The sequence below is a fragment of the Podarcis raffonei genome, chromosome 2, assembly GCF_027172205.1.
Source record: "Podarcis raffonei isolate rPodRaf1 chromosome 2, rPodRaf1.pri, whole genome shotgun sequence".
Lineage (NCBI taxonomy): Eukaryota > Metazoa > Chordata > Lepidosauria > Squamata > Lacertidae > Podarcis > Podarcis raffonei.
Genome location: NC_070603.1, coordinates 39498935 through 39522359, shown reverse-complemented (window position 1 = coordinate 39522359; position 23425 = coordinate 39498935). Strand labels below are relative to the sequence as shown.

At 39.8% G+C, this 23425-nt stretch overlaps 1 protein-coding gene across 6 annotated transcripts in view; it reads right to left on the bottom strand.

Moving 5' to 3' along the window:
- The window catches only part of TBCD (tubulin folding cofactor D), a 156424-nt gene that overhangs the window by 88462 nt on the left and 44537 nt on the right, over window positions 1–23425 (bottom strand). For all 6 annotated transcript variants that reach the window (XM_053376121.1, XM_053376116.1, XM_053376120.1 and 3 more), the window contains exons 8-14: window positions 22110–22242; window positions 11439–11484; window positions 8982–9114; window positions 7137–7285; window positions 6189–6249; window positions 4920–4994; window positions 3873–3967 (exon numbers count right to left, since the gene is read on the bottom strand). In XM_053376121.1, coding sequence (XP_053232096.1) covers window positions 3873–3967; window positions 4920–4994; window positions 6189–6249; window positions 7137–7285; window positions 8982–9114; window positions 11439–11484; window positions 22110–22242 — 692 coding nt within the window. The remainder of the gene's footprint in view (window positions 1–3872; window positions 3968–4919; window positions 4995–6188; window positions 6250–7136; window positions 7286–8981; window positions 9115–11438; window positions 11485–22109; window positions 22243–23425) is intronic.

The following is a 23425-nucleotide window of genomic DNA, read 5'->3' as shown; positions in this document are numbered from 1 at the left end:
GGTGGAATGACTTTTACACCCACCTTTATTACCAAAGGTGTAAACTATAAAATTAAGAATATCTTATTCATGACATTGGAGTATCATACATTGCTTGTGACTCACATAATGTTTTTAGTTTAGTTTTTGTTATTCAACACGCTTTTGTTGATTATTCTATAATTTAACTAATTGTGACAATTTCCATTTGCTTTTAAAGCTTAGTAGTTGCTGAGTTCTGGACCTGGAAGTCTTCATATTAATTCTTGCTAACATACAGATTTGCGTCAGTTTTATCCAAAATCAAACAGCACAAAGCAAAGATGCCATCCCTGAATCAAAATCTAAACTGTGCTGTCATGTCTTTTTATAATTCTACTGTAAATCCTTCTTAATCTAGTGTGTAGAAATGTGTGAAGCAGTGTTGGACAGCACTAATACACTATCTTAAAATTCATTTGTCAGTTCAGCAATACCTACAATAGTTTGATTTCACTGATGTTACAGTTAACATTATTCGTGGACAGATAACATTTGTGAAGAAGAAGCGGGGTTCAAAGGACACTGTACCATTGATCAACACTTTACTCTGAAACATACTAAAGAAAATACACTAAGAATATTATGAATAATCTTTATGAAGCCTTTATTGATCTTTCTGCTCCATTCAACTCTATTAATTGAAATAGACTTTGGGAGAAATTTCAAATTTCCAATATTGACTGCAGACTATAAAGCAACACAAAAATGAGGGTCAGAGTAGGTTTAAATGGTGCTATGCCTTCAAAACATTGCAAGTCAAGCAAGGTTGTATTCTGCCTCCCAATCTTTTTAGCTACTATATTAATGATCTGGTACCATATTTAACCAGTAAAAACTCCCCCTCTTCAGTAATTAGAAACAGAAATATCTCAATCATGATGTATGCAGATGATTTAGTGCTCTTCTCTCTTTCCTGATTGAGCCTCAAAATTCTCTTGCAGGTGTTCAGCACATACTGCAAACAAGAAAGTCTATCTATAAGAAAGCCTATCTATAAATTACTCTAAGACAAGATTATGATTCTTGGCTAATACAGTCCTAGGTATAAATGGTATTTAGATCTGCCAGCTATAGAACAAACTTACTCATTGAGAGTGTACTCTTTAGTGAAGCCCTCTCTTGGAAATGTCTTCTTGGAGGCAGAAAAATATTGGGTCATTGATGAAGTTCTGTTACGACAAGGGAGAGCAACCGATTGAAACTGCCCTAAAGATATTTAGTTAGCAAAGTTTTTACTCAAATGCTCTATGGCATTGAAATCTGGGGCTCTGATTCAAACTCCATTAAAGCTTTGGAAACAGTGCAGAATACGGTATATTTTTTTCAGAAGCTATACACTCTAGCATCAGAAATATCAGCAGCTGTTCTTCATACCAAACTCAGGTAGCCAACAATCAAGGCAAGAGCAGATTGCGCTCAGCTAAAAGGTTATTAAAGGAATTGCTACTATACCAACGGAGCATTTTCCTGCTCTGTTCGGTTATGGAACTGGGTGATAACCAACACTGGAAAGCAGCCTGTCAAGTTGTTTAAACTATTATTACTTTCCAGAACTGGGCTCTGTGCTGACCCTGAATAAGTGCTAACTAAAGGATTAGCTCCTGCACAGAATCTAGAAGGCACCTGCAACTAATTAGAAACACCAGATTCCCACCCCACCCCCCGTATCCACTCCTGAGAACAGAGCACCAAACTCTCACCAGTTTCCTTAAGAGAAGCCTATATTGAGCTGTGTTTCCAAGTCATGTTTCCTGTATGCAGACTTCGTATCTGTGGTCAACCTCAGGTGGGAGACATCACTCATTATCTGTTAGCCTGCCCCTTATTCAGAAACCAAAGAGATCGCTTTCTGAAACCTTTGTTTACACAAGCAACAGGGAACATTCCGGCAGAAATGGTTTGGCTTCTTTCGAGTGAGAATAATAGCTTTCTAAGACAGAGAGTGGCCCTCTATGCACTGGCTGCAAAACAAATCAGGAAAAAAGTTAGATAAAATAGCTACATGTTGTGCTGATTCGGAGGTTTAAACCGAAATCAAGCTAGATTTAAGCTTGTTGGTGTCTCTGGTATCTTCTTTCTCTCTCTTACAACACAGATGTTGACATATTATGGATATATGTTCTGTATTGTTTTAGTAATACTTTTGCTACAAGTTTGTTATGGCCTTTGGCTAGAACAGTAAGCTTATGAACTAGAATTGATGTTACTGGCATTACAGCATTGCAACTGAACTGTCATATTAATTAATTAATTAATTAATTAATTAATTAATTAATAATTTTACTATTTGTACCTCACTCATATGACTGCGCTGCCATGCAGCCTTTGCACATCTTTAACAAACGGATTACTTAAACCAAACCTTAAATTAAACTAATACAAATCACGAGGCTGGGATTTTCAAAGGAGTTTGAAATGACAGAGGTGGAGTGATGCTCCCACACAAATGCTTTCATGCTTGTAAGAACATATCCTTAGACACCAAGCACCTGCTGAACACAAGCCCAAAAGGATATTTATTTTAGTTCATATTAGAAAGTACACTGTGGTGAAGGAGTTATTTCTGTACATTGCATCCATACTAATTTGTAAGCAATGAAATAATGGCATGCTAAGCTGGGGGGGGGGCTGTTTTGCAAACCTGGTGAGAGCAATTTTCTATTTCATGAGTTTTACCATGACAACTTTTCTAATCTTGCAGTAAAATGCTTTGTATTATACTTGCAAATTAAAATAAAAGTGTTTACATTGCTTTTGTTTTATTATGTGTCTTGTGATCAAAAACAAAATCCAAAACAAGACTACAAAAAAGAAAGCTTACATTTGTTCAAGTATAGAAATATTGCACTTCTTGTAGTTTATTGCACATTTTTATATATACACACACACACACACACACACACATTTTCAAAATTTATTTAGTCATTGAAAAGGCACTCTTGCACATTCTCACTAAACTGTTATCTAACTTCACAGGACACAGAGTCCACTTGCAGATTTAAATAACCAGGCAGCTCATATTAGAGCAGACATCCTTCAGGTATCCTGGTCCAAAGCCAATGAGGGCTATGAAGGTCAAAACCAGCATTTGAATTGGGTTTGGAAACCAACTGCTATCTAATGTAACTGTTGTTAGCAAGGGAACCACATGCTCCTTATACACTGCTCAAGTGCAGCACTGTGGACTAACTGCCTTTTTCAAATACATTCCAAAGGAAGCACTCACAAAGAATACTGCAGCGTATCAAAGGCATTGCTGATGGGGGGGGGGAGGTAACAGAGTCTGGCAATACTAGAATATGGGAGAAGGAAACAAGATCCAAAAAGTAAAGCAAGTTTGTACAGTGGACGCTTGGGTTGCGAACGTGATCCATGCAGGATGCACGTTTGCAACCCGCAGCGTTCGCAACCCGCATTGGTGCGTCTGCACATGCGCGGGTTGCGATTCAGCGCTTCTGCGCAAAGTGCGATTTAGCATTTCTGCGCATGCGCAACCCTGAAACCTGGAAGTAACCCGTTCTGGTACTTCCGGGTTTCGGCGGGTCCGTAACCCGAAAAAACACAACCTGAAGCGTCTGTAACCCGAGATATGACTGTAATCCTGTGAAATAGGAGGAGATAAAAGCAAAGTCAGCAAGATATATAAGGGGGGGAGGGGAGAAAGATACTAAGGGAAGAAAAATATACTTGCTAGTCTGTAAGAAATTCTCAAGACCAGAAGCTGACCAAAGTCTATCAAATCTTTCATGCATTTGATTGTGCTTATTACCTTGTATTGTACAAGTCATCTATTTTGCTTTGTTTTTGTTAAGCAATATAGACAGGACCTAGTTAAATGACAAGATACTTACCATCTGAGAGCCGGGAGGGAAGTAACAACCCTCTTCTTCCTAATTCCGCCAGAGCCAAACATCCACCATGCCAAGCATTATCAGTTTCCTGGAAACTATAATTTTAGAAAAGGTAAGGATTGCATTCAAACTAATTTTTCTGAATTTAATAAGATGATATATTATTGTCTGAAAGCTGACTGTACACAGTAATTGCATGCTTTCAAAAGCATGACAATAGCAAGTAAATATTTCAGGCATCAAACAGTAACAGTAATATATTAAATTTCCCCCTAACTCCAAAACAATTTCTCCCAAACTGTTTCTTTTGACCCCCGTTTTAAAAATGTGCAAACCAAGCCTAAGCACTTTTATACTGAGAAATAATCCCCATTATGTTCAATGGGTAAAGGTAAAGGCAAAGGGACACCTGACCATTAGGTCCAGTCGCAGACGACTCTGGGGTTGCAGCACGCATCTTGCTTTACTGGCCTAGGGAGCCAGCGTACAACTTCCGGGTCATGAGGCCAGAATGACTAAGCCACTTCTGGTGAAACCAGAACAACGCATGGAAACGTCGTTTACCTTTCCGCCAGAGCAGTACCTATTTAACTACTTGCACTTCGTGCTTTTGAACTGCTAGGTTGGCAGGAGCAGGGACTGAGCAACAGGAGCTCACCCCATCGTGGGGATCTGAACCGCCGACCTTCTGATCGGCAAGCCCTAGGCTCCGTGGTTTAACCCACAGCGCAACCCGTTCAATGGGACTTTCTACTAAAATTAATATTCTAGGGATATCAAACTTATTTATTTAATATGATGATATTTTATTTATTACGCAATTTTTAAACATCAGAAACCAATTTAAAGGATATTCTTATTTCCATTCTTCATGCCAATGTTTTTTTTAAAAAAGCTAGTGTTTTCAATGAGAGTTTCCACTCCCTAACTCATATGCATCTGCTCTAATTGTTGTATCCATATCCTCCTTACTACACCAGAGCTAGATGTAGTTCACTGCAGTTTGCATGCTATATGGAAAACATTCTACACAATGTAAAGTGGTACCTGAAGCAATCTAAGACAGATCCAACTACATCATCAGCCAGCTCTTTTGGTAGCCTTCCAGTCAGTCTCCCGATCCTGCAAAAAGCAGTAAATCATGAAGGCTTAGATTCAACAATGCACAAATTGTTATTGGTCACATGCTACAATGAAGCTGGTATCATCCTGTGCATTCTTTTAGACCTTCCAGAGTTCTAGGAACAGAACTTGTGGCCCCTCTATTCTTACAGGTTCTTGTTTACACAGCTTTTTGGATGGTCCTAATAAAGATTTTGCCCAATTGTGGAGTTCTTTCCTTGTAGACCAGCATGATTACTTTTGCTTTTTTATGTACCCTATTTAGCCATTCAAGGAGGAAAGTGCAACCAAAGGAAGATGATTTTCTACTACCTAAAGAGGAATTTTGCATTTTGGCACCCGTCCTCCAACCACTAGGTAAAACTTATTTGGCTTCAATTTGCTCTTACCTAGCACACCGCCCAAAATTAATATCTGGCTTTAATAATATAAATACTGTTATGTGTCACTTTACATCTGCTGTCTGATTTATCAGGAACCTGTGTGTTTTGCTTAAGGCATGAGACACATCTGATTTTCAAAGATGGGGATCAGCCATTGCTTCTTCATCTCATCCTAGGTGTAGCCCGATACCTGCAAGCACCTAGTAGAATCTAAACTGATCTGTAGCCTCCCTTTTCAGACTGAGTCTGAAGTGCAGAACTCACTTCAACACTCAGTCTTTGGATTTTCTGCTTCTGTTTTCTTTGTCCACCCCCCCATACCTGCTTTGTGTAACATCCAGGCCAGAAATCCAGGGCTAATCAGTGGCCCTTCAGACGCTGAAAACCACAACTCCCAGCCTCCCTAGCCACTGCATGCTACAGGTCTCAAGAGACATTTGCCCTGACATAAAAAGTAAAGATGATGCTTCCTTACTCTGAACTGGAGCTCATTTTCCTTTAAAGTATTTAAGAATGCTTTAAAGAAAACAGTACCGCCTCTAGAATCAGGCCCAATATGGCTGCTTGAGGACAAACCTCCCAAAAAGTCCAGTAATTAATTAGTACAAAGGGAAGATCTGGGGACTTGGAAGCCTAGAAAACAGGAGGTAGGTGGAAGTAAGAACTGGCACTGCATTCTAGGTACTGAATTCGAATAACCAACCAACCAACCATGTGGCTTTAGTTAATGGATATTTATTTATATGGATATTATATGGATGTTATATTTATATTAATTACTGTAACACCTATTTGATTTGAGGATACCTACCCTTTTGCTGCAGACCATCTGACAATGGTGTCCTTGTCTTTCAGTCCAATCAGCAATTGCTCTGGAAAAACATATGTTTTTGAAATACAAATCACAATAGGAAGCTAAAAGCATCTAGGATATTATCTATAGGTCTATATTTTGGCACAGGCCTTTTCTAGATCAGGCTCCTTATCCTGGAGAAAATAAGTGGCCTTCATTCACCACTTCACTAGTTCTAGCCCATCAAGAGATATCCTCAAACCCATCTCAGTGAAAGGTATTTGTGGTGCCTTCCTCCTGAGGGTGGCATTGGAAGGAAATAAAAGCTTTTATTCATCTTTGCTTTAGAGAATACAATGGACAGTGAGCAGACACCTTTTTACTCAAAAAAGTGAGGGGAAAATATATCTTTTTAAGAATGATAAGAGCATTCAAAACATTGTAAGAAGGCAGGAAAGGATGCACAACCCAGCACAAAGCGATGCTATCAGCAACCACCGACAGGAAAGGGAGGGAGAGAAAAGCAAAAGTCAAGAAAGTCAAGAGAGAAAAGCAAAAGTCAAGAGCATCTACAAGAATTATAGCACTATTACCCCTTAAATGTTAAAAGAGACCTTGGCTTAAATTATTTACATTCTTGCTTTGCATGTTAACCATAAGGAGGAAGGAGATCCTTAGAAGCAAACAAAGAAACCACAGCTGTATTTAGTGAAGCCATCCCATCTGAAGAGATAAGCCTGCACAAAGTGATTTCCTCTCCCTCTTCTCTCCCCGTGTGCCCCCCACACCTTACCCAAATCTGTTCTGCAGGTTTTCCCCAGATTAGATTGGGGGGGGGGTTTGCAGGGAGAAAAAAGAAAGGCCTGCTATATAGCCAGAAGTCCTTACACTAATGGGATACAACCCCATGTTCACACTGGCTATGGTATCAGACCTTACACTGCTTCCTATTTTCATCAAACACACCTATAACATTTTCAACCTCTCCTGGGATGTCATATTCCTCTTCTTCCTCCTCCTCCTTGACAGCCGTTGCATTTATTGCTTCCTGTACAGCAGGACTACTTGCAGAAAACTGCAAATTTGCAGCTAAAGATCGGAAACCCCGTTGATACCTAGAAAGAGAAACTTGGAATAGTTATTATATTCCAAAAAGGTCAAAGAGTTTTCTCATACATTATATGTATCGCCTTCAAAAACATCAATGTAGTGTACTTCAAAAATGTAAGATTTTAACTTTCAAATGCATTTCTCTTCTGTAGGGAATAGCACCTAGCAGCCACAACTTAAGAAGGCTTCTTCAATGTTCCTCAGGGAAGTTGCCTGGGGTCAGTTGCTGCTTGCTTACTGTTGCATCACTTATTAAAATAATAAAACACTTTTAATAACAAAAACACTCATCTGTTGATTTCCAAAGGAATACGGCACATTAATTCAAGCAATGACTGCTCATATGCCTAATGGCATAAATATCAGGGGATTCGTACAAGCAATATGTAAACCATAACTTTTTTTATTAAAAAAATCCCTTTTGTGTCCTCATGAGATGAGTACTCATTTTGTTTATTAAGACTGTGAGAATATTTCAGACTCCAAAATATGTACTTTAGGCATACTCAACATCTAGGGTGAGCCCCATGGAATTTTTGATATTCGCCCCTTCAAATGGGAGTTTCAAAAAGGTTTCACACGTGGCAACAGATGGGTGATCGTTTGAATGTTACTACCTCTAGGCATAGAGAACCAGTGCACTTCTTTAGATCCAGCCATAGAAAATAAAGCTCTTCAACTCAAGTGTTTGAAGAAAACCTTATGTTTAAATTTTGAAAAATTAAAAGCAACAGCAAATTACAGCAACACAAAATGCATTTAAGACGCCAAACTAGGATCTGGGTTTTGCAGTAAAAAGATCACAATCTGCAACAATAAACACTTTTCTTAAGGTAACGAACGCTTAAAGGTAAAATGTTCAGCTCAACTAAGGATAAAAAGTGGATTGTATCATCAATAGTGATACCAGGACAAGGTACAACATGCTTTGTTGGACTGGTAGGGCTGTAGCTGGGCTGCCAAGCAAATGCTTTGCCTGCACAAAGTCTCAAGTTCAATCCCCAGTATGTCCTCGCAGGGCTAGTAAACATTCCCACCTGAAACACTGGAAAACTGTTGCTAGTCAGTTTTGACAAAAGGAAATAGACAGCCTGGACTTCATTTGAAGCTGTTTCCTATGTCTGTTTCCAGCTAACACAACAGAAAAAGCTAAAAATCGTAACACATTAATGAAAAGAGATATAAAAGGGGAGGGAGCCCCCCCCCCCAAGCAATAAGCAAAATGAAGAAAGCAATAATTGGCTGAGAATATAAATTTCCATGAGATTGTGACTTTTTAAATGTAAGCAAAGTGTGAATAAGACTGGAAAGTCTGTAAACTGGTTGGATTACACTGCACACATCTAATTCTTAACTTTATTTTGTTTTGCTTTTGAAGGTGGGGGGCAGGAACACCATATCACCTTGGATTTTAGTGGACCTGAATTTATTCATGGAAAGGTCATTTAAATCCAGAACAAAATATGCAAAATACTGAACTGATAATGTAATACAAAAATACAAATATAACGTAATACAGGGAAGCAGTCGCTTCTATCTCTGGAATACCCATGTATATTTAAAATGTAACTTCTGATCACCAAATGAACATGGGGTGATCTATTACTCATCCGCCCCTAACAATGAAAGATAGTTTTATAGTTCACCTTAGTCCAATAAAAGGAAGAGGCAAGTAAAAACATGAGTCTGAAAAGAACAAACCTCCACTTTGCCACCTTTGGCTTAAGAAATGTCAGGCCAAGTCGCTGAACAAGTTTCACTCCCAGCTTGCGAAGGAGTGTTTGGTTACTTTCAGAGAGCTTGCAGTTATCAAGGCAGTCAAGCACTGTAGAAGCTGCAATGAACAAACGTGAATAAATGTGACATACTTTTATTTTTTCATATTACTTTAATCCATGATAGACACAAGGTTCTGGGAAGTTCTAACTCCAAGTCTAGCAAGACTTTTATCTATATTGCTTTAGAAAGCGTTTGTTATGGTATTTACAGCTTTCGGTATACTAGTCACAACTCAGTGAGCATGCATGTGTGGTATAAACTCTATTGGCCCCAATTAGGATCAGGCTGAAAGATTAATAAAATTCAATGCATATTTTGAAGGAAAACATTTAGCTATAAACTTTAGGCAACCTGTGGTTTCAGAGGAGCAAATCCATACATTTTGTAGAAGGCTTAACTAACCTTTCCCTCCCTTACCCACCCTTTTTCTAAATGAGTGATTAATTCTGAAGGGAACTAACGTTGAGAAGTTGTTCTCATTAAACAATATCTTCCTTTTTTTTAATCCTTAAACATACTGGGTGATCTCCAACATCTTGCCACTCATACAACGGCACCTGCCTTTCTTCTCCACTTTCTGCACACATACACATACCTAATCTGTTCCAGAAGACATAGCAACCTTCCAAAACAGATTTGTGGGTGCACAGGAATGCAGGGAAGAGGAGAGGAGGGCCAAGTTGCATTTCACAAGTAGATGCCCATTCCACCGGTGGGCACTGGATTTCACCCATTGTTATAGCTTTCCCTCAAGATAACTATTTCCAGTTTAATGCTACTGTTTTAGTTTAAGCCAGGCATAGGCAAACTCGGCCCTCCAGATGTTTTGGGACTACAACTCCCATCATCCCTAGCTAACAGGACCAGTGGTCAGGGATGATGGGAGTTGTAGTCCCAAAACATCTGGAGGGCCGAGTTTGCCTATGCCTGGTTTAAAACCTTACATAGTTTATATTTTTTGTTTGTATGATACTGAATGTGGACCACCTTGAGAGGGCTTTTGAAGTAAACATAAATATATTTTTGCCTATCTCCGGTTAGACGGATTTTAAAAATATATTTTATTATTACCAGAGATACATACTGGGTGTGTTGTGGATTTTGTTACAACGTGAATAGGAAAAAAAATGACTTTCTTTACTATCTCTCTAGAATCCTTCCTAAATATAAGAGAATGAAAATATACTTGAGGAGAAGATGATACTACTAATAGCCAAAGGAAGAGGGGGGGAAAGGCTGGTTATATTTGTCACCTGAAGCAATGCTTAACTACGTTAAAGAATGTCCCTAAGGCTACCATATTAATAGAAGAACCAGAAAACCTGCATAGCTCTGTAATTCAGTTAGCATTCTTCCAGAATACATAGTAAATATGCCGATTTTAAAAGGTGCTGTGGATCTCGTTCAGATATGAAGATGGCTGCATATCCTAGCTTGCTTTGAAGCTGTTAATGACAGCTTTCTAGTTCAGACAAAATGGAAAACTAAAATTGATGAAAGCTTTACTGGTTTGTTTGTCAGCTCGTGCAAAAAGGGCTCATTTTTATGTCAGTTTATTGAGCTGTGATATGATCATCTGAATTCAGCCACTATTTTCCTCTATCCATATAAATACATTGATGCTTATGGCTACAAGTGTCAATCTGTGTTATTGAGCAGTGATAAAATGTCACTGGCCAACAGAGGCATTCAGCAACTGTCATACTCACTGTACATATGTTTATGTAGGAATCAATGTGAGAGATGGACTAATATGTACAGAAAAATAAAGCAATTTAGCTATTCTAAGTCATGCCCAAATCTACTATAAAAGTGAAAAAAGTTGGGAACATTTCCACCAAAGGGTAGCACTTAAGTTCATTGACTTAGATTCGAAGAACGATCAGCAGAAGCCAACAGAAATTGACTTCCCTCCTTCCACACTCCTCCCAACAAAAGGCCCCCTAGAAAAGCATAGGATGGGACATAGAAGAAATTGCCTCATATTGGACAAAACTTGCCCGAACATGTTGCCTCTATCCAATTCTGGGAGATTTTTTTCTTCCCAACAGCACCCCACACTCCATCCCATGTTGTTCAACAGGGGCCCACAACCTCCACCAAAGCTTTTGGGGACCCAGGGGGTTAACCTTCTTTCCAGTTCACAGTTCTCAGAATCCAAGAAGATGCTTCAAAACTCTCGCTGTGAAACCAACAGGACTTAACAATGTTTTTGTTTTATTATGTATTTTGTGTTCTTATTTTGTATTTTTATGTTGCGAGCCGCCCTGCGATCTTTGGATAAATGAATAAAATAAACAAGTAACTTTGGCTGCCTTACGATCATTGTCATTCCCGTAATGGAAATTAAGCTATCTATAGTATTACGAAGTGTCTTACCATACGGCAAACAGTCTTCCCTTTTGCCGTGTTTAAAAAGTTGTGCCTGAAAAGTGAAAGAAAAAAATGTGTTACTAAAATGATGGAACAGGAAGAGACGATCCTAAAAGACAGGGTTTTTCGTTTGTTTTTTAAAGAATCAATTTTTCAGGCTTGATACAGAAGCTGTAAGTAGAATATAGTCTGGTTCGCACGGAACACCAAGCAAAACCATGTATTAGCACAAACGTGTGTTTCCAGAGATGAGAATGTAGCCACTTCACTCCTCCCCTGGTCCTGCTCCTGTCACATTTCCAATGGCCAAACCATGGTTTGGCTTAGCATGTCTCCAAATTCAGGCTTTTGATCTGTTTTGCTTCAGATAAATCCCTGTTCCTATGGGACCTTGTTGCATTTTCAAAACATATCCTAAATTTGGGGAAATGCAAGATGTAAAGTAATCCTATAACCTAAGCAGCTTAGTTTGCTACAGACAAGAACTTCTATGCTGAAAGCCTTTCTATCTTCTCCGTTCTTGCCTTAGTAATTTCCGGACGGGTAATCATTCAGCCTAGCCAAAAGGAAACTGTCTAAACTGGTTTAGTCTCATATTTACCCACTCTCTACTTTGGCAGAGAGCTCTACCACCCTGCTAGTTCTGTAGGACTTAAAAGCCCTCATGGCTTTGCAAACCTCTGTGATGCATCTTCACCACATAAGAAAGGGATGGAGGGGGCAATACAAAAATATGCTCATTTGGAGTCCAACATACAGGCAACAAATGCTGACAGCTCTAGGATGCCAAAATGGGAATCACCATAAAAGAAGAAAAAACTAGACATGACCAAAATGTTCAAGATAGCAAAGAAAATATGAGAAGCAGAATCTTAACATTTTGATGGCTCTCGCTTGGGTTTTATTCTCTACTGCTCAGGGGCCAGATGCAATCTGAGTCTACAATATATTGTTATACATTGTTATGATTTAAGCAATTTCACAATCTTCACCTGTTTTAGTCAGTAAACCTGTCATCAAATGTAAGCCTCAAGACTGTGAAGCTATGACACACACTAGCCAATGTCCACCCAAACTGCACATTTCTGGCTACTCCCAGTGCTCTTGCACAACATGAATTAACTGAGAAACAAAATAATAATCATGGCTGCTATCTGGGATTTTGGACTGGTAGCAGGTTTAGTTTGTTTAACCAAATGCACTGAGGATACAGTCATTTGCAATGCAATCTAAACTAGCCTTAGAATGTATATCAAAAGAAAGAAAGGACTTTTCTCCTTCCCTATTATATGTAAATATGTACATGGAACAAGAGACACTTATAAGTATGGATATCCTGAAATTTTATACTACTGCAAGTGAACACCACACTTTTCCCCCCCTAGCAGTAGCATCCACCATCGAATCATACAAGTCACCATGGGTATGGCTCAATAGGACACAAAAACAAGCTATATTGGAGCTGAGGAGAAAGCATTTCACAAGGGAAACTGTGCAAGTCAGTCTGAATGATAGTGTTGCATTTAATTATGAAAGTGTGGGCTGGATCGTGCCAGAAGTTTCTTAAACTAAAAGAGCAATGACTAAAGCAACCCAAAGAATATCCCTATGAGTTATTCATTTTTACCCATTCATTTAAATGTTCAGAGACTCCAGACTGGGTACTTTATTTTAGCCTATGTTTTGTCACTCCAGTAGGAAGGAAGCCTTCCAGATAAATATGGCCAGGAGTTAATATTAAAGGAACATAGCCCAACCCTAGAAGTATTTCCTCCTATGGAACAACTATTTACAGACTTAAGTAATTTCAACTACAGTGCATATGCAACAAAAACTCCCCGCGGCTATGCACCTGCTTTGTTTAAGGTTTTAATGAACAGCATTTCATGATCTTAAAAGTAGCATTAATGAACACTACATTGCAACGTACAGAGAACACCTTGAGGATTAGGATCAGTTTAAGGCTTTTAAATAAAAAGGATGCTAGTAGCAGAGGACTTTCAACAGACCTTGACACTTCCCTGCTAACAATGTTAAAAATGCCAGCTATATTTGTGCCAGAAAGAAGAGTCCCCCCCCCCTAAAATCAGGAGCTTTGATTTAAGTAATATTACTTAAATCTTTCGGAGCGCTAACTCAAGATCTTGACGGAGCTTTTAGAGAGATGTTCACACCATAAACATTGTTGAGCAATCACCAGACTATATAGGGATTTTCACCTGTGACAGAAATCCATGAAAAGAGGTTAAACCAATAGGCTTGACTGCATAAAAGATATTATCATAGACATAGCTGGGTCTTTCCAATTCAGAATACCTTTTGGTTTGTGAGTGTACATAAACGTAAGGCCTTGGCTGGCTGCAAGTCATTGTCAGGACTCTTCTTAAGTCTGGGATAGCTCACTCAGTAGACCATGAGACTCTCAAATAAAAAGGATGCCATGGCTTCGAGCCCCACATTGGGTGACATATTCTAGCATTGATTCTAATCACCTAAAAGGAGTTGGAATGAGTTCCACATCCCATCAGTTAAGATGGCAATATGTACACGGGACTCAAGGCCTGAACTAAAGTCCCTTAGGACCTCCCAATGTGTCCTTTCATTCCCAACACAAAGTGAACCAACTATGGGGCTATGAATCACATGCTGAAATATCCACTTAACATGAGCCCAGTGTAGAATAGTTTATCAGAATAGAGATATAATCTTTTCGCATTGCAGGCTTACTTTCTCATTGAGATCATCAGTTAAGGCTAAACAATGTGTCCCCCTAACATCTGATCTGCACTTGGAACAGACACGGGAGGGGATCTTTTCTGTGGCCAGGCCTAGGTTCCCTGCTAAGGCAGCCTACTTTGCTCTCTGCAATGGTATTTTGCAGCAGCGTAAAAATAATAATAATCCTTTTTAGAAGGCATTTCATTTGATTTTAATTTCTTCCCAAATGTTTTAGGACTCGCTTGCCTTTTTAGAGCCGTGGCTTCTCTGGAGGAAACATTTACTGGCTAGGTGACTCACTCTCTCCCCTACCTCCACATCTGTAACATGGGAGTAGTACTTCTAAAATTCATAGAGTTGTTATAAAGAAAAACCCAATAAAGTTCCTAAAGCACATACATAAAATAGTTGGTTATCTTTGACAATAACTACAGATAAGGAGTTCTATACTTAGTTACAACACAGATGTGTTTTAGAGTTTGGGTGAATAATGACAACACAGTGGTACCTCGGGTTACAAATGCTTCAGGTTACGGACGCTTCAGGTTACAGACTCCGCTAACCCAGAAATAGTACTTCGGGTTAAGAACTTTGCTTCAGGATGAGAACAGAAATCACACGGCAGCAGCGTGAGACCCCATTAGCTAAAGTGGTACCTCAGGTTAAGAACAGTTTCCGGTTAAGAACGGAGCTCCAGAACGAATTAAGTTCTTAACCCAGGGTACCACTGTAAAGCAGAGATGGGCAAAATAGTCAGGGTGGAAAACCATCGCACGGGGATATACCAAGATTATTTGCTTGTACGATCCTATCCAGGTGCATTCAAACTACATTCCACCGAGTTCAACAAGACTTGGAACTCATTTTATAGCATAGATGAGAGAGAGGTGGTGCTTTCATATTGACTCTCTCCTGAAGCAACAAAAGGTGTGCAAAGGTCTCAGCTGAAGAAACCTATTTCTAATTAGGAAGCCAATAATATGTTTGCTTTGTCTTGTCTTCAGGAACTTTAAAAGGCCACAGCACATTATGTTAAAAGCAGGGCAAGGTGTCTATTATATGCCTTGGGCATTCCAAAGTTACACCACGTTCCTTCCATATTAATGGGGGCGCATAACATGTGCCAGACTAACCAGCCTGCTGAGAGGAATGCAGCTCTCTCTCTTTTAAATAATTACACCACCTACAAATTAAAGAAAACCATTGGCGTATCCTAGCGACAGAAGTGTCAGATCTGGTTTTGTTGCTTTTGAAATAACATGGTGCAAGGTACAAACAAGAACTAGTTTCTTAGTAATCAGGGTAAAACCTGACACACCTCCTAATTGTCTGCATAACCCACTTTGGTTTTGCCTTTGTAAGATGTAAGAATCAGCATTACCTCTGGGAAATCTTCCCCAAGCTATACAAATCATCACTATTTAAGACTGGCATGACTGCTTGGCAGCAGGTACATCTTGCTGCCAAACAGATGGGAATTTGCAGTTACCCTCTGGCTCCAGTAAACTATGAGCAATGGGCTGTGCCCAACCTTAAGGGAAGATTGAAGAGAGCACAGTCAATTGCTCTTCAGCACCCCTCACAGGTCAGACAAGCAATTCACTGTCTCTAGTCCCATTTGCCCACCACACATTACTAAAAGTGCAGGAGAGTATAACAGTTGAGGAATGATTTCAAGAGGAAATCACCTGGGTCAAGGAGGAGCCTATACCCAAATTAGGACAGGTTTCATATAAGCCACAGGAAGCATGCACCCGCCAATGCACTTGGGCTGACTACTATTGAATCCGGAGGCTCTCAGCTTTGGTTTTCTTATATGAAGGGAACTTCTGTAGCCCCCTGCACCACCTGAAAAATTTGTCCAAAGGACTGGGGGACCCCCATGAAGAGCATGGGATGGGCCATGATGTTGCTAGGAAAGGGGGAAAGTGACTAAACTTAGGTAAGTACTTTGTACAAGCAGAACCCCACTGCTACAAGCAACCTTCATCCAGTTCTAACCAGTTTCCCACTCCCTCACTTCCCTCTTTAAGGGAACATAGGGGAGAGGAAGGGACTACAAGGCCCCTTCTGTGAACTTTCTTCTGTTCACAGGATCAAGAACGTTGTTCTATAATGAATAGTTGCTTGACGCAATTTAGGGGAGGAACCATAGAACAGCTGTATAGCACAAAATGCCCCAGACTTCATCCTCAGATTCCCCAAGTATGGCTGGAGGTGAAAACCTTGCTGAAACCCTGCAGAGATATTGCCAGTCAGAGTAGATCATACAGAGATGGTTAGATCAATGGTACAACATGGAATAAAACAACTTTCTTTGTACCCAATTTAAATGAGCATACAAATCAGGGACTTGGCAATTCACATAAATTTTTGAATGAACTTATTTTAAGCCCAAACTGAAAAGCTGTAAATAGGATTAAAACAAACTGGAATTGAACCTCCAAAAGGGTCTGGTGGTGAGTGAGGGTGGGGGCAGGATAATACACTTCCTGTCACTTTCTTCCAAGAAAAAAGGGAAGGGACAAAGAAGGGAAGCAGCTTAGAACCCACCCTCCATCCATCTAAGAGGCATGTCAGCTAAAGGCAGGCAGCAAACCTCCACATCAATGTGTCTAAAAATCTAGGTTAAAGGCTCTTCACAATTAGAGACATCAAACATAGGTATATGGGCAACCCTCATAGCTACACTTCTGTTTTTTGTGCCCCTGGGACTAAAGAACTGCACAACAGGGCTATCTCTAACCTGCGGCACAGTCTACCACAGCACAGCAGTATTTACCAAACAATGCTTAAGAGCAGGGACAATTCTCAGAGAAATGCCCTTTTCTTAAGACACAAATAAAAATAGTTCTTAAGGTACTTCTTTTCACTAACTTGCTGCCTAGGATACTTTATTTTAAAGTCATTACTCACATTTGTGTATTGTATCTCTTATGAAAAGAAATTAAGCACAACTTAATAAGTTTCTATGCCCCAGGCTACTTCAAGATGAGGACATCGCTGTCACGCAAGAACTTGGTGTGCTACGCCCTGCAGGGCTAACAAAAAAAGTTGCTGGTTACACAGGGGCAGGTTTAGAAGCAAGCCTGCCAACACAGAGCGTTTATATTGTAAAATTTTTCAGTAGAAGCTTCTCGTAGTTATAGACCAATTGCAGGAGCTTTGCCACGAACTATTTCAAATGTATCCATAAGTCAACATGCACAGATACCAGAGCCTCAGGACCAAGCTACACCTTATGTTTAAAGGCATCACTGCATCTAATGTGCAGATCAAAGCAAATTAATAAATGGGAGGGGAGGCTGAAAACCAATGGGATCAAAGACATGCAGAGGGAATTTAACCTTTCCTTTGCCTGCTACAATCCTGAGCAAAACCCCTTTTCTGAGCTGGTGTTACTGAGAGAACATCTCCCATTAGTGTACTAATGACCCCCCATGCAATTTGCATTTTTAAAAGTCTTATCTTGTTTGGTCATCAAACCTTTAACTAAGGTTAACTAAGGTTTCCCAAACCAGAAAAGTATCACATAGGTCCTCCTGCTACACTTTTCCTAGCCTCCGTCAGTGTCATGCTGGCAACCAGCACAGGCTCACAGAACACACAGCCGACAAATGCACATAATGCAAATATTGTCTGTCAACAGGAGCGTACATTCAGCAGCCAATGCTGTGTTTTACATTCAATACATTCATGCCTTATTTCAAAAGTGTATCTGAACGAAATCAAGTAGTGCTACCTGTTGGCAATCCATCATTTCACAACAGGTGCGCTATCAACAGGTGCAGAAAAACAAGCCCATAAGTGGAATCAAGTTGTGCAATATGCAATGCATGTTTCTACAAGAACTATGTCAGTGTTAACCACTACGCATTAAATTACAAATTAAACAGCAGCATTCCTGTTTGCTCAGACCGATTCAGGAAGAAACATTTCAAAGCTCAGGAACTGTTCAGATGCTACTTCTCTCCCCACTCTACCCCTCCCTGTCAAACTTCAACACATGGTGAAACTGAGTGTGTGTCCTAGCAATGCAAGCACAATCCCTTCTCAGCAGCTGGAGCATATGTTCAGCAGCTACTGCTGCATTTTAGTTAGAATACTTCATCAGTACAGTGCTATGTTTATTTAAATGTATGACCCTGATTCCCTGAGGTAAAGGTAAAGGGACCCCTGACCATTAGGTTCAGTCGTGGCCGACTCTGGGGTTGCGGTGCTCATCTCGCTTTATTGGCCGAGGGAGCGGCATACACCTTCCGGGTCATGTGGCCCAGCGTGACTAAGCCGCTTCTGGCAAACCAGAGCAGTACACGGAAATGCCGTTTACCTTCCCGCCGGGGCGGTACCTATTTATCTACTTGCACTTTGACGTGCTTTCGAACTGCTAGGTTGGCAGGAACAGGGACCGAATGACGGGAGCTCACCCCATCACGGGGATTCGAACCGCCGACCTTCTGATCAGCAAGTCCTAGGCTCTGCGGTTTAACCTACAGCGCCACCCGCGTCCCTAGGGTAGGGACCTGAGGTATTCCCTGAGGTAGAACCTGCTTCTCTAGTGGCTTCTATAACACAAGGTTTGAGGGGAAAGATGTAGCATTCATTTAAATACAGCCATTACCTTCAGTGCGTTGTGAGGTGTCAGGGGTGCAGCTCACAAACCCAAGATTTATATCCACCTTTGCATAAGAAATAGCAACTGAACAAGCTCTAAGAGCCTGCATCTTTCCACAAAAGCTGAACCACTTTGATATAAAGATTGCCAAGATAACTTGGCCACTGAATCTGCTCTGATGAAGTCACGAGGATGTAGCTGTTTATCACCTATTTTTACATGGCTAAATCCAGAAATGAAGCCCTCTTCCATTTTGTTATGCCATTTCAGCATGTCGCTTCATAATCTCCAATATATGTCAAAGGCTTCAGGGAGTTGTATTCATTAATGTGAAATAACTGCTGTAAATGACATCCCCAAGCCAAATCTTACTTTACACAGAGACAGACTACTGGTACAGTCATACCTTGGGTTGAAGTAGCTTCAGGATGAATATTTTCACATTGCGCTCTGAAAAGGAGCGCGTTACTTCCGAGTTTCGCCACTCGCGCATGCGCTCAAAATGACGTTGCGCGCATGCGCGGAAGCAGCAAAATGCGACACGAGTCTTACATTCACTTCAGGATGTGAACGGGGCTCCGGAACGGATCCCGTTCACATCCAGAGGTACCACTGTAGTCCACTGATACATTAAACTGAAACTACTGTTTTCAAGATACCATACAAACCTTTTTCCTCAGACCTGGTATTTTGAGTCATCTTTAGCTGGAGGTGTTGAACCTGGACTAAGAAGATTATCTTAGGCACGCCACACTCCCTCAAGCCTTGCCTTCTCAGCCTCAGTTCCATCTTCCTTCACACTACCAGCTACATCTCTTACAAGGTTTGTGTAAGGACACCATATGTAATGCTTTAAAAAGCCTGAACTCTAAAAGGAAAAACACACTACTTTTTTCAAGCACTACTCACTACCACTAGCAAAGTGCCCATGGAATTTCATGGATGGGTTAATGGAAAGTGTTTGGTGTTTAAGGTAGGGAAGGAGGGTTCTAGCTATTTCTGCATCAGATTTTGCATATTATCTCTATCCTTGCTCCAGTCCTGTTTTCTACTGTCTGTCTAGATAGGCCAAGATTGGAGTGCTCTGTGTAACTGGGCTAGTATCCTATCCTATTGGGGCATGTCAAAAGTGGAAGAACTTGAATGTTATCCTACTTGGGCAGGCTTAATTATTTTAGGGAGGGACATCTATTTAAAAAAAAAACTGCTAAGCAAGGAGACTGAAATGTGTAATCAATGCAAATTCTACAACTATGCAGATACAATGTGAGCAAATATATCAAATGTAATATATTTATATAAATACCATTCAACATTCATAACACTTTTTGTTATTCATTTCCTTTTCATTAATACTCACAGACTCCATAATACCATTTGCCTGTCACCTGTAACTTTACCTTTCATTGTAAAAGGAGAAGAGCCACTGAATATATTGGGCAACTTATATTAGCCCCCTGGATGTGTGGCTGCAATCATATACACTAAACTGGAAGCAAATCCCACTGAACTTAATGAGACTTACTTCTGGATAGACATGCATAGGATTATGCTGCAAGCAGTCAAGCTATCAACAGCAGAGATATAACCAAAAGGGCAACCTAATCAATGAAGTTGCTCAATATGTATGCCGCTCCTTAAGAGGAAGCAAAACCCATACATAGACAGACAGGCTTAAGCTTCCTGGTTTCAAGAAAATTATAAATCATTCCAGTTTCGATTCAACTTGTTAAGTTTTCACCTGTTTCGTTTAACAGACACTAATAACAGGAGAAATAAAACCACAAGGAACAAAGGAATTATGATGCACATTTTGTATCCTACATGTTTCATCATGCACCAGAAGCAATGATCAGCCTTTGTTAAGTGGATGAGGGTGGCATTTAACCCTTAAAACTTGCAAAACAGGAATCTGATAGGGTAAGAAAGGGAAAGCGAAAGAACTGCATATAAAAGCTTTTTCTACTACTAATAGCAAAATGTCTGTGAAACTCCACTAGTGTTACACTATAGTTCAACCAAACAATGAAACCTGGGCAAGTATGTACAGATGAAGGCAAAGAGCTATCCATATAGAAGCCAGCTTGGTTTTGGGGCTATATCCAACCAAGCCATACAAAATTAGATCCACTGAAATCAATGGACCCAAATAATATAAGCCTACTGATTTCAATGAGCCTACTATGAATATACATGAGTTGAATAGAAACTTTAGTGTTTACTATTAATGCTACTGGGGGGGGGGAATTAATGGACTACAATATGGCTTAATATTTGTGGTGGGGGGAGAACTGCTTAAGTAGTGCCTGTGAATACAACCATTTACTTTCCTCAATAAAAGTAAATGCTTGGCATTCATTACTATGCAGAAAAGAAAAGCATTTGAGGGCAATGGTTTTAGTGATGAACCAGAGGTTAGTGGAGCAGAGGAAGAATTTTTCACCCACCCTTCCTTTTAATCCCTTGTACTGTTGAGTTCATTGCAGCAAAGAGCAATGGGCAGTTAGGCCAGCTTGCCCACATAGAGAATGGGTGTGTAAGGAACGTAGCCTGCACATAAAATTTGACAAGCCTAATGTTGGCCCAGTTATAACACAGCTCAGATTAGATCCCGGTTTAAGATGCTGGTTTACAAGCAACAATTAAATGCAGCTTCCTGATTTAGATGTCAAGGGAACCTATGTAGTTTAACAAATCAGAACAGAAGTGCCAAAGTTGAGTGCATGAGTGGAGTGAATGAGGGAAGGAGGGAAAGCGAAAATTTGTTGAGCAAAATATTGTGTGACCTACCATGCAGCAACGTTCCCAGTACTACATTGGATACAATCCAGAATGTTTATCTTAGTTGATTTGCAATTATCAAATTCATTTCAGTCACAACCACATTGGCAATAAATAAAGCCGCAAATATGATCAATTAAAACTAATGTTATCAATCCATTTTCAGTGGCAAATTATGTATCCTTCAGTTGCACAATGCATTAATGGTATAACTGGCAACATGCAAGTCTTCTTCTGGGGATGGTGCATATAATACTAGAAAACAGGTTTTCTGTATATTTAATACTTACATAGCTTTCGCAGCTGCAACTTCTCCTGCCACAGTGTTGTCAAGATGAAAAAACCTGTATCTGTATCATTCTCTGATATGCAACTATTAATAGCAGAGAATCTTTGTTCCATATTGCATCTGGCAACCACATACTGTTCTTAAATAATGATAAATGTTTCCAAAGCTTAAGGGATGGGAAGGTAATTGAATGCCATCTACTGGGTTTCTGCCAACAAGAGCATTTAGAGGAAAAATATTTCAGATTATCTTTGAAAGAAATAGCATTGTTTACCAGGGCTTGAAGCATGCCATCCATTACAATAGTTCCCTCCATAGTCTGAAAGGAGGATTTAGATAACATTGAAAGGGTCCAGTCCAGGAAGTCTGCCATTCTTTTTTGTTTGACATCAGGGCGGGTAATAAACCTGTTGCAGAAAAAAAAAAAGAAACATTGCAAGTTACCTATTCACAGCAGTTCAGTTGGTAACTCATTTTTCCTGTTAGACAAACTGGTTTTTTTTGTTCCTAAAGGCAACTAGCCAATGGATGCTTTCCAACATATTTTGGATGGGAACATTCCAACTGTCAGCAATATAACCCTGTCTTTTTCTAAAGAAGCTCATAACCCAAAAAATTATACTGTCACAGTTAACAGCCAAATTGTCTTAAAATTAGAGTGGGACACTTTATTTACATAAAGGGAATAATATTATGTGTGTTTTGCCTTACTACTATCTGAAAAGCTGGAAGCAAATCAAGAGATAGAGTGAATACTTAGTCACTAAGGAAAACTGCAAATAACCAGAAAGGTATCAGAACAATCCTAGGAGGAGAAGACAACTTCTATTCTTCTTCCATGCTAATATTAGCAGAAAACCACAGTATTAGTTTCCACCATTCTTATCAAGAAAGGTATATGTTCCCACTTCTTTTTTACCAAAAACAGAACTGGAATGACAAGTGCTTTATAGCGATTAAAAAAAACACAAAAAAACCCCACAAAGATATATACCAACATGCACTGCTGTCAAAAGGTTCATCTGTCACTATGTACCATTGACCAATCCAAAATAAAATGTTAGTCAGTTTGCTTAGAACTCCCACTAGATGTCACTAGAAATCTACATGTACTTTACTCCAATGCTCTGAGGCCAGTTTCATAATACAATGCAGTTTCTGTGCCGCCTGAAGAGCCTTTTGCTACAGGCGATATTCCATAACCACATTCTTACAATAGAGCCAATGATAATATTGTTAATTCTTAACTTCCAAACAATTTTGCCACCATAAAACCAGCATAAAAAACATGTGATAGGCTCCAGACATTGCCAGAAGGGTAACTTTTTTGTTTTTACCATAGATTTCACAAGTCCATTTGACAAATCAGTGCTGGGCAGGGGGAGGGAGGGGATCTCATCACTGAATTCAAAGGTAGGTTTTGTACAAATGCTGGGGCAGTATTTAAAAGTGGTGGAAGATATCTGGATATGCTTGCACACCATTAACATAAGAAAACCCTCATTTCACTTATAAATTGTTGCATCACTTCATAAGATTATACTGTGAAGAAAAGATTGGTTCCTTAAAGTCATCTATGGCAGAAATATT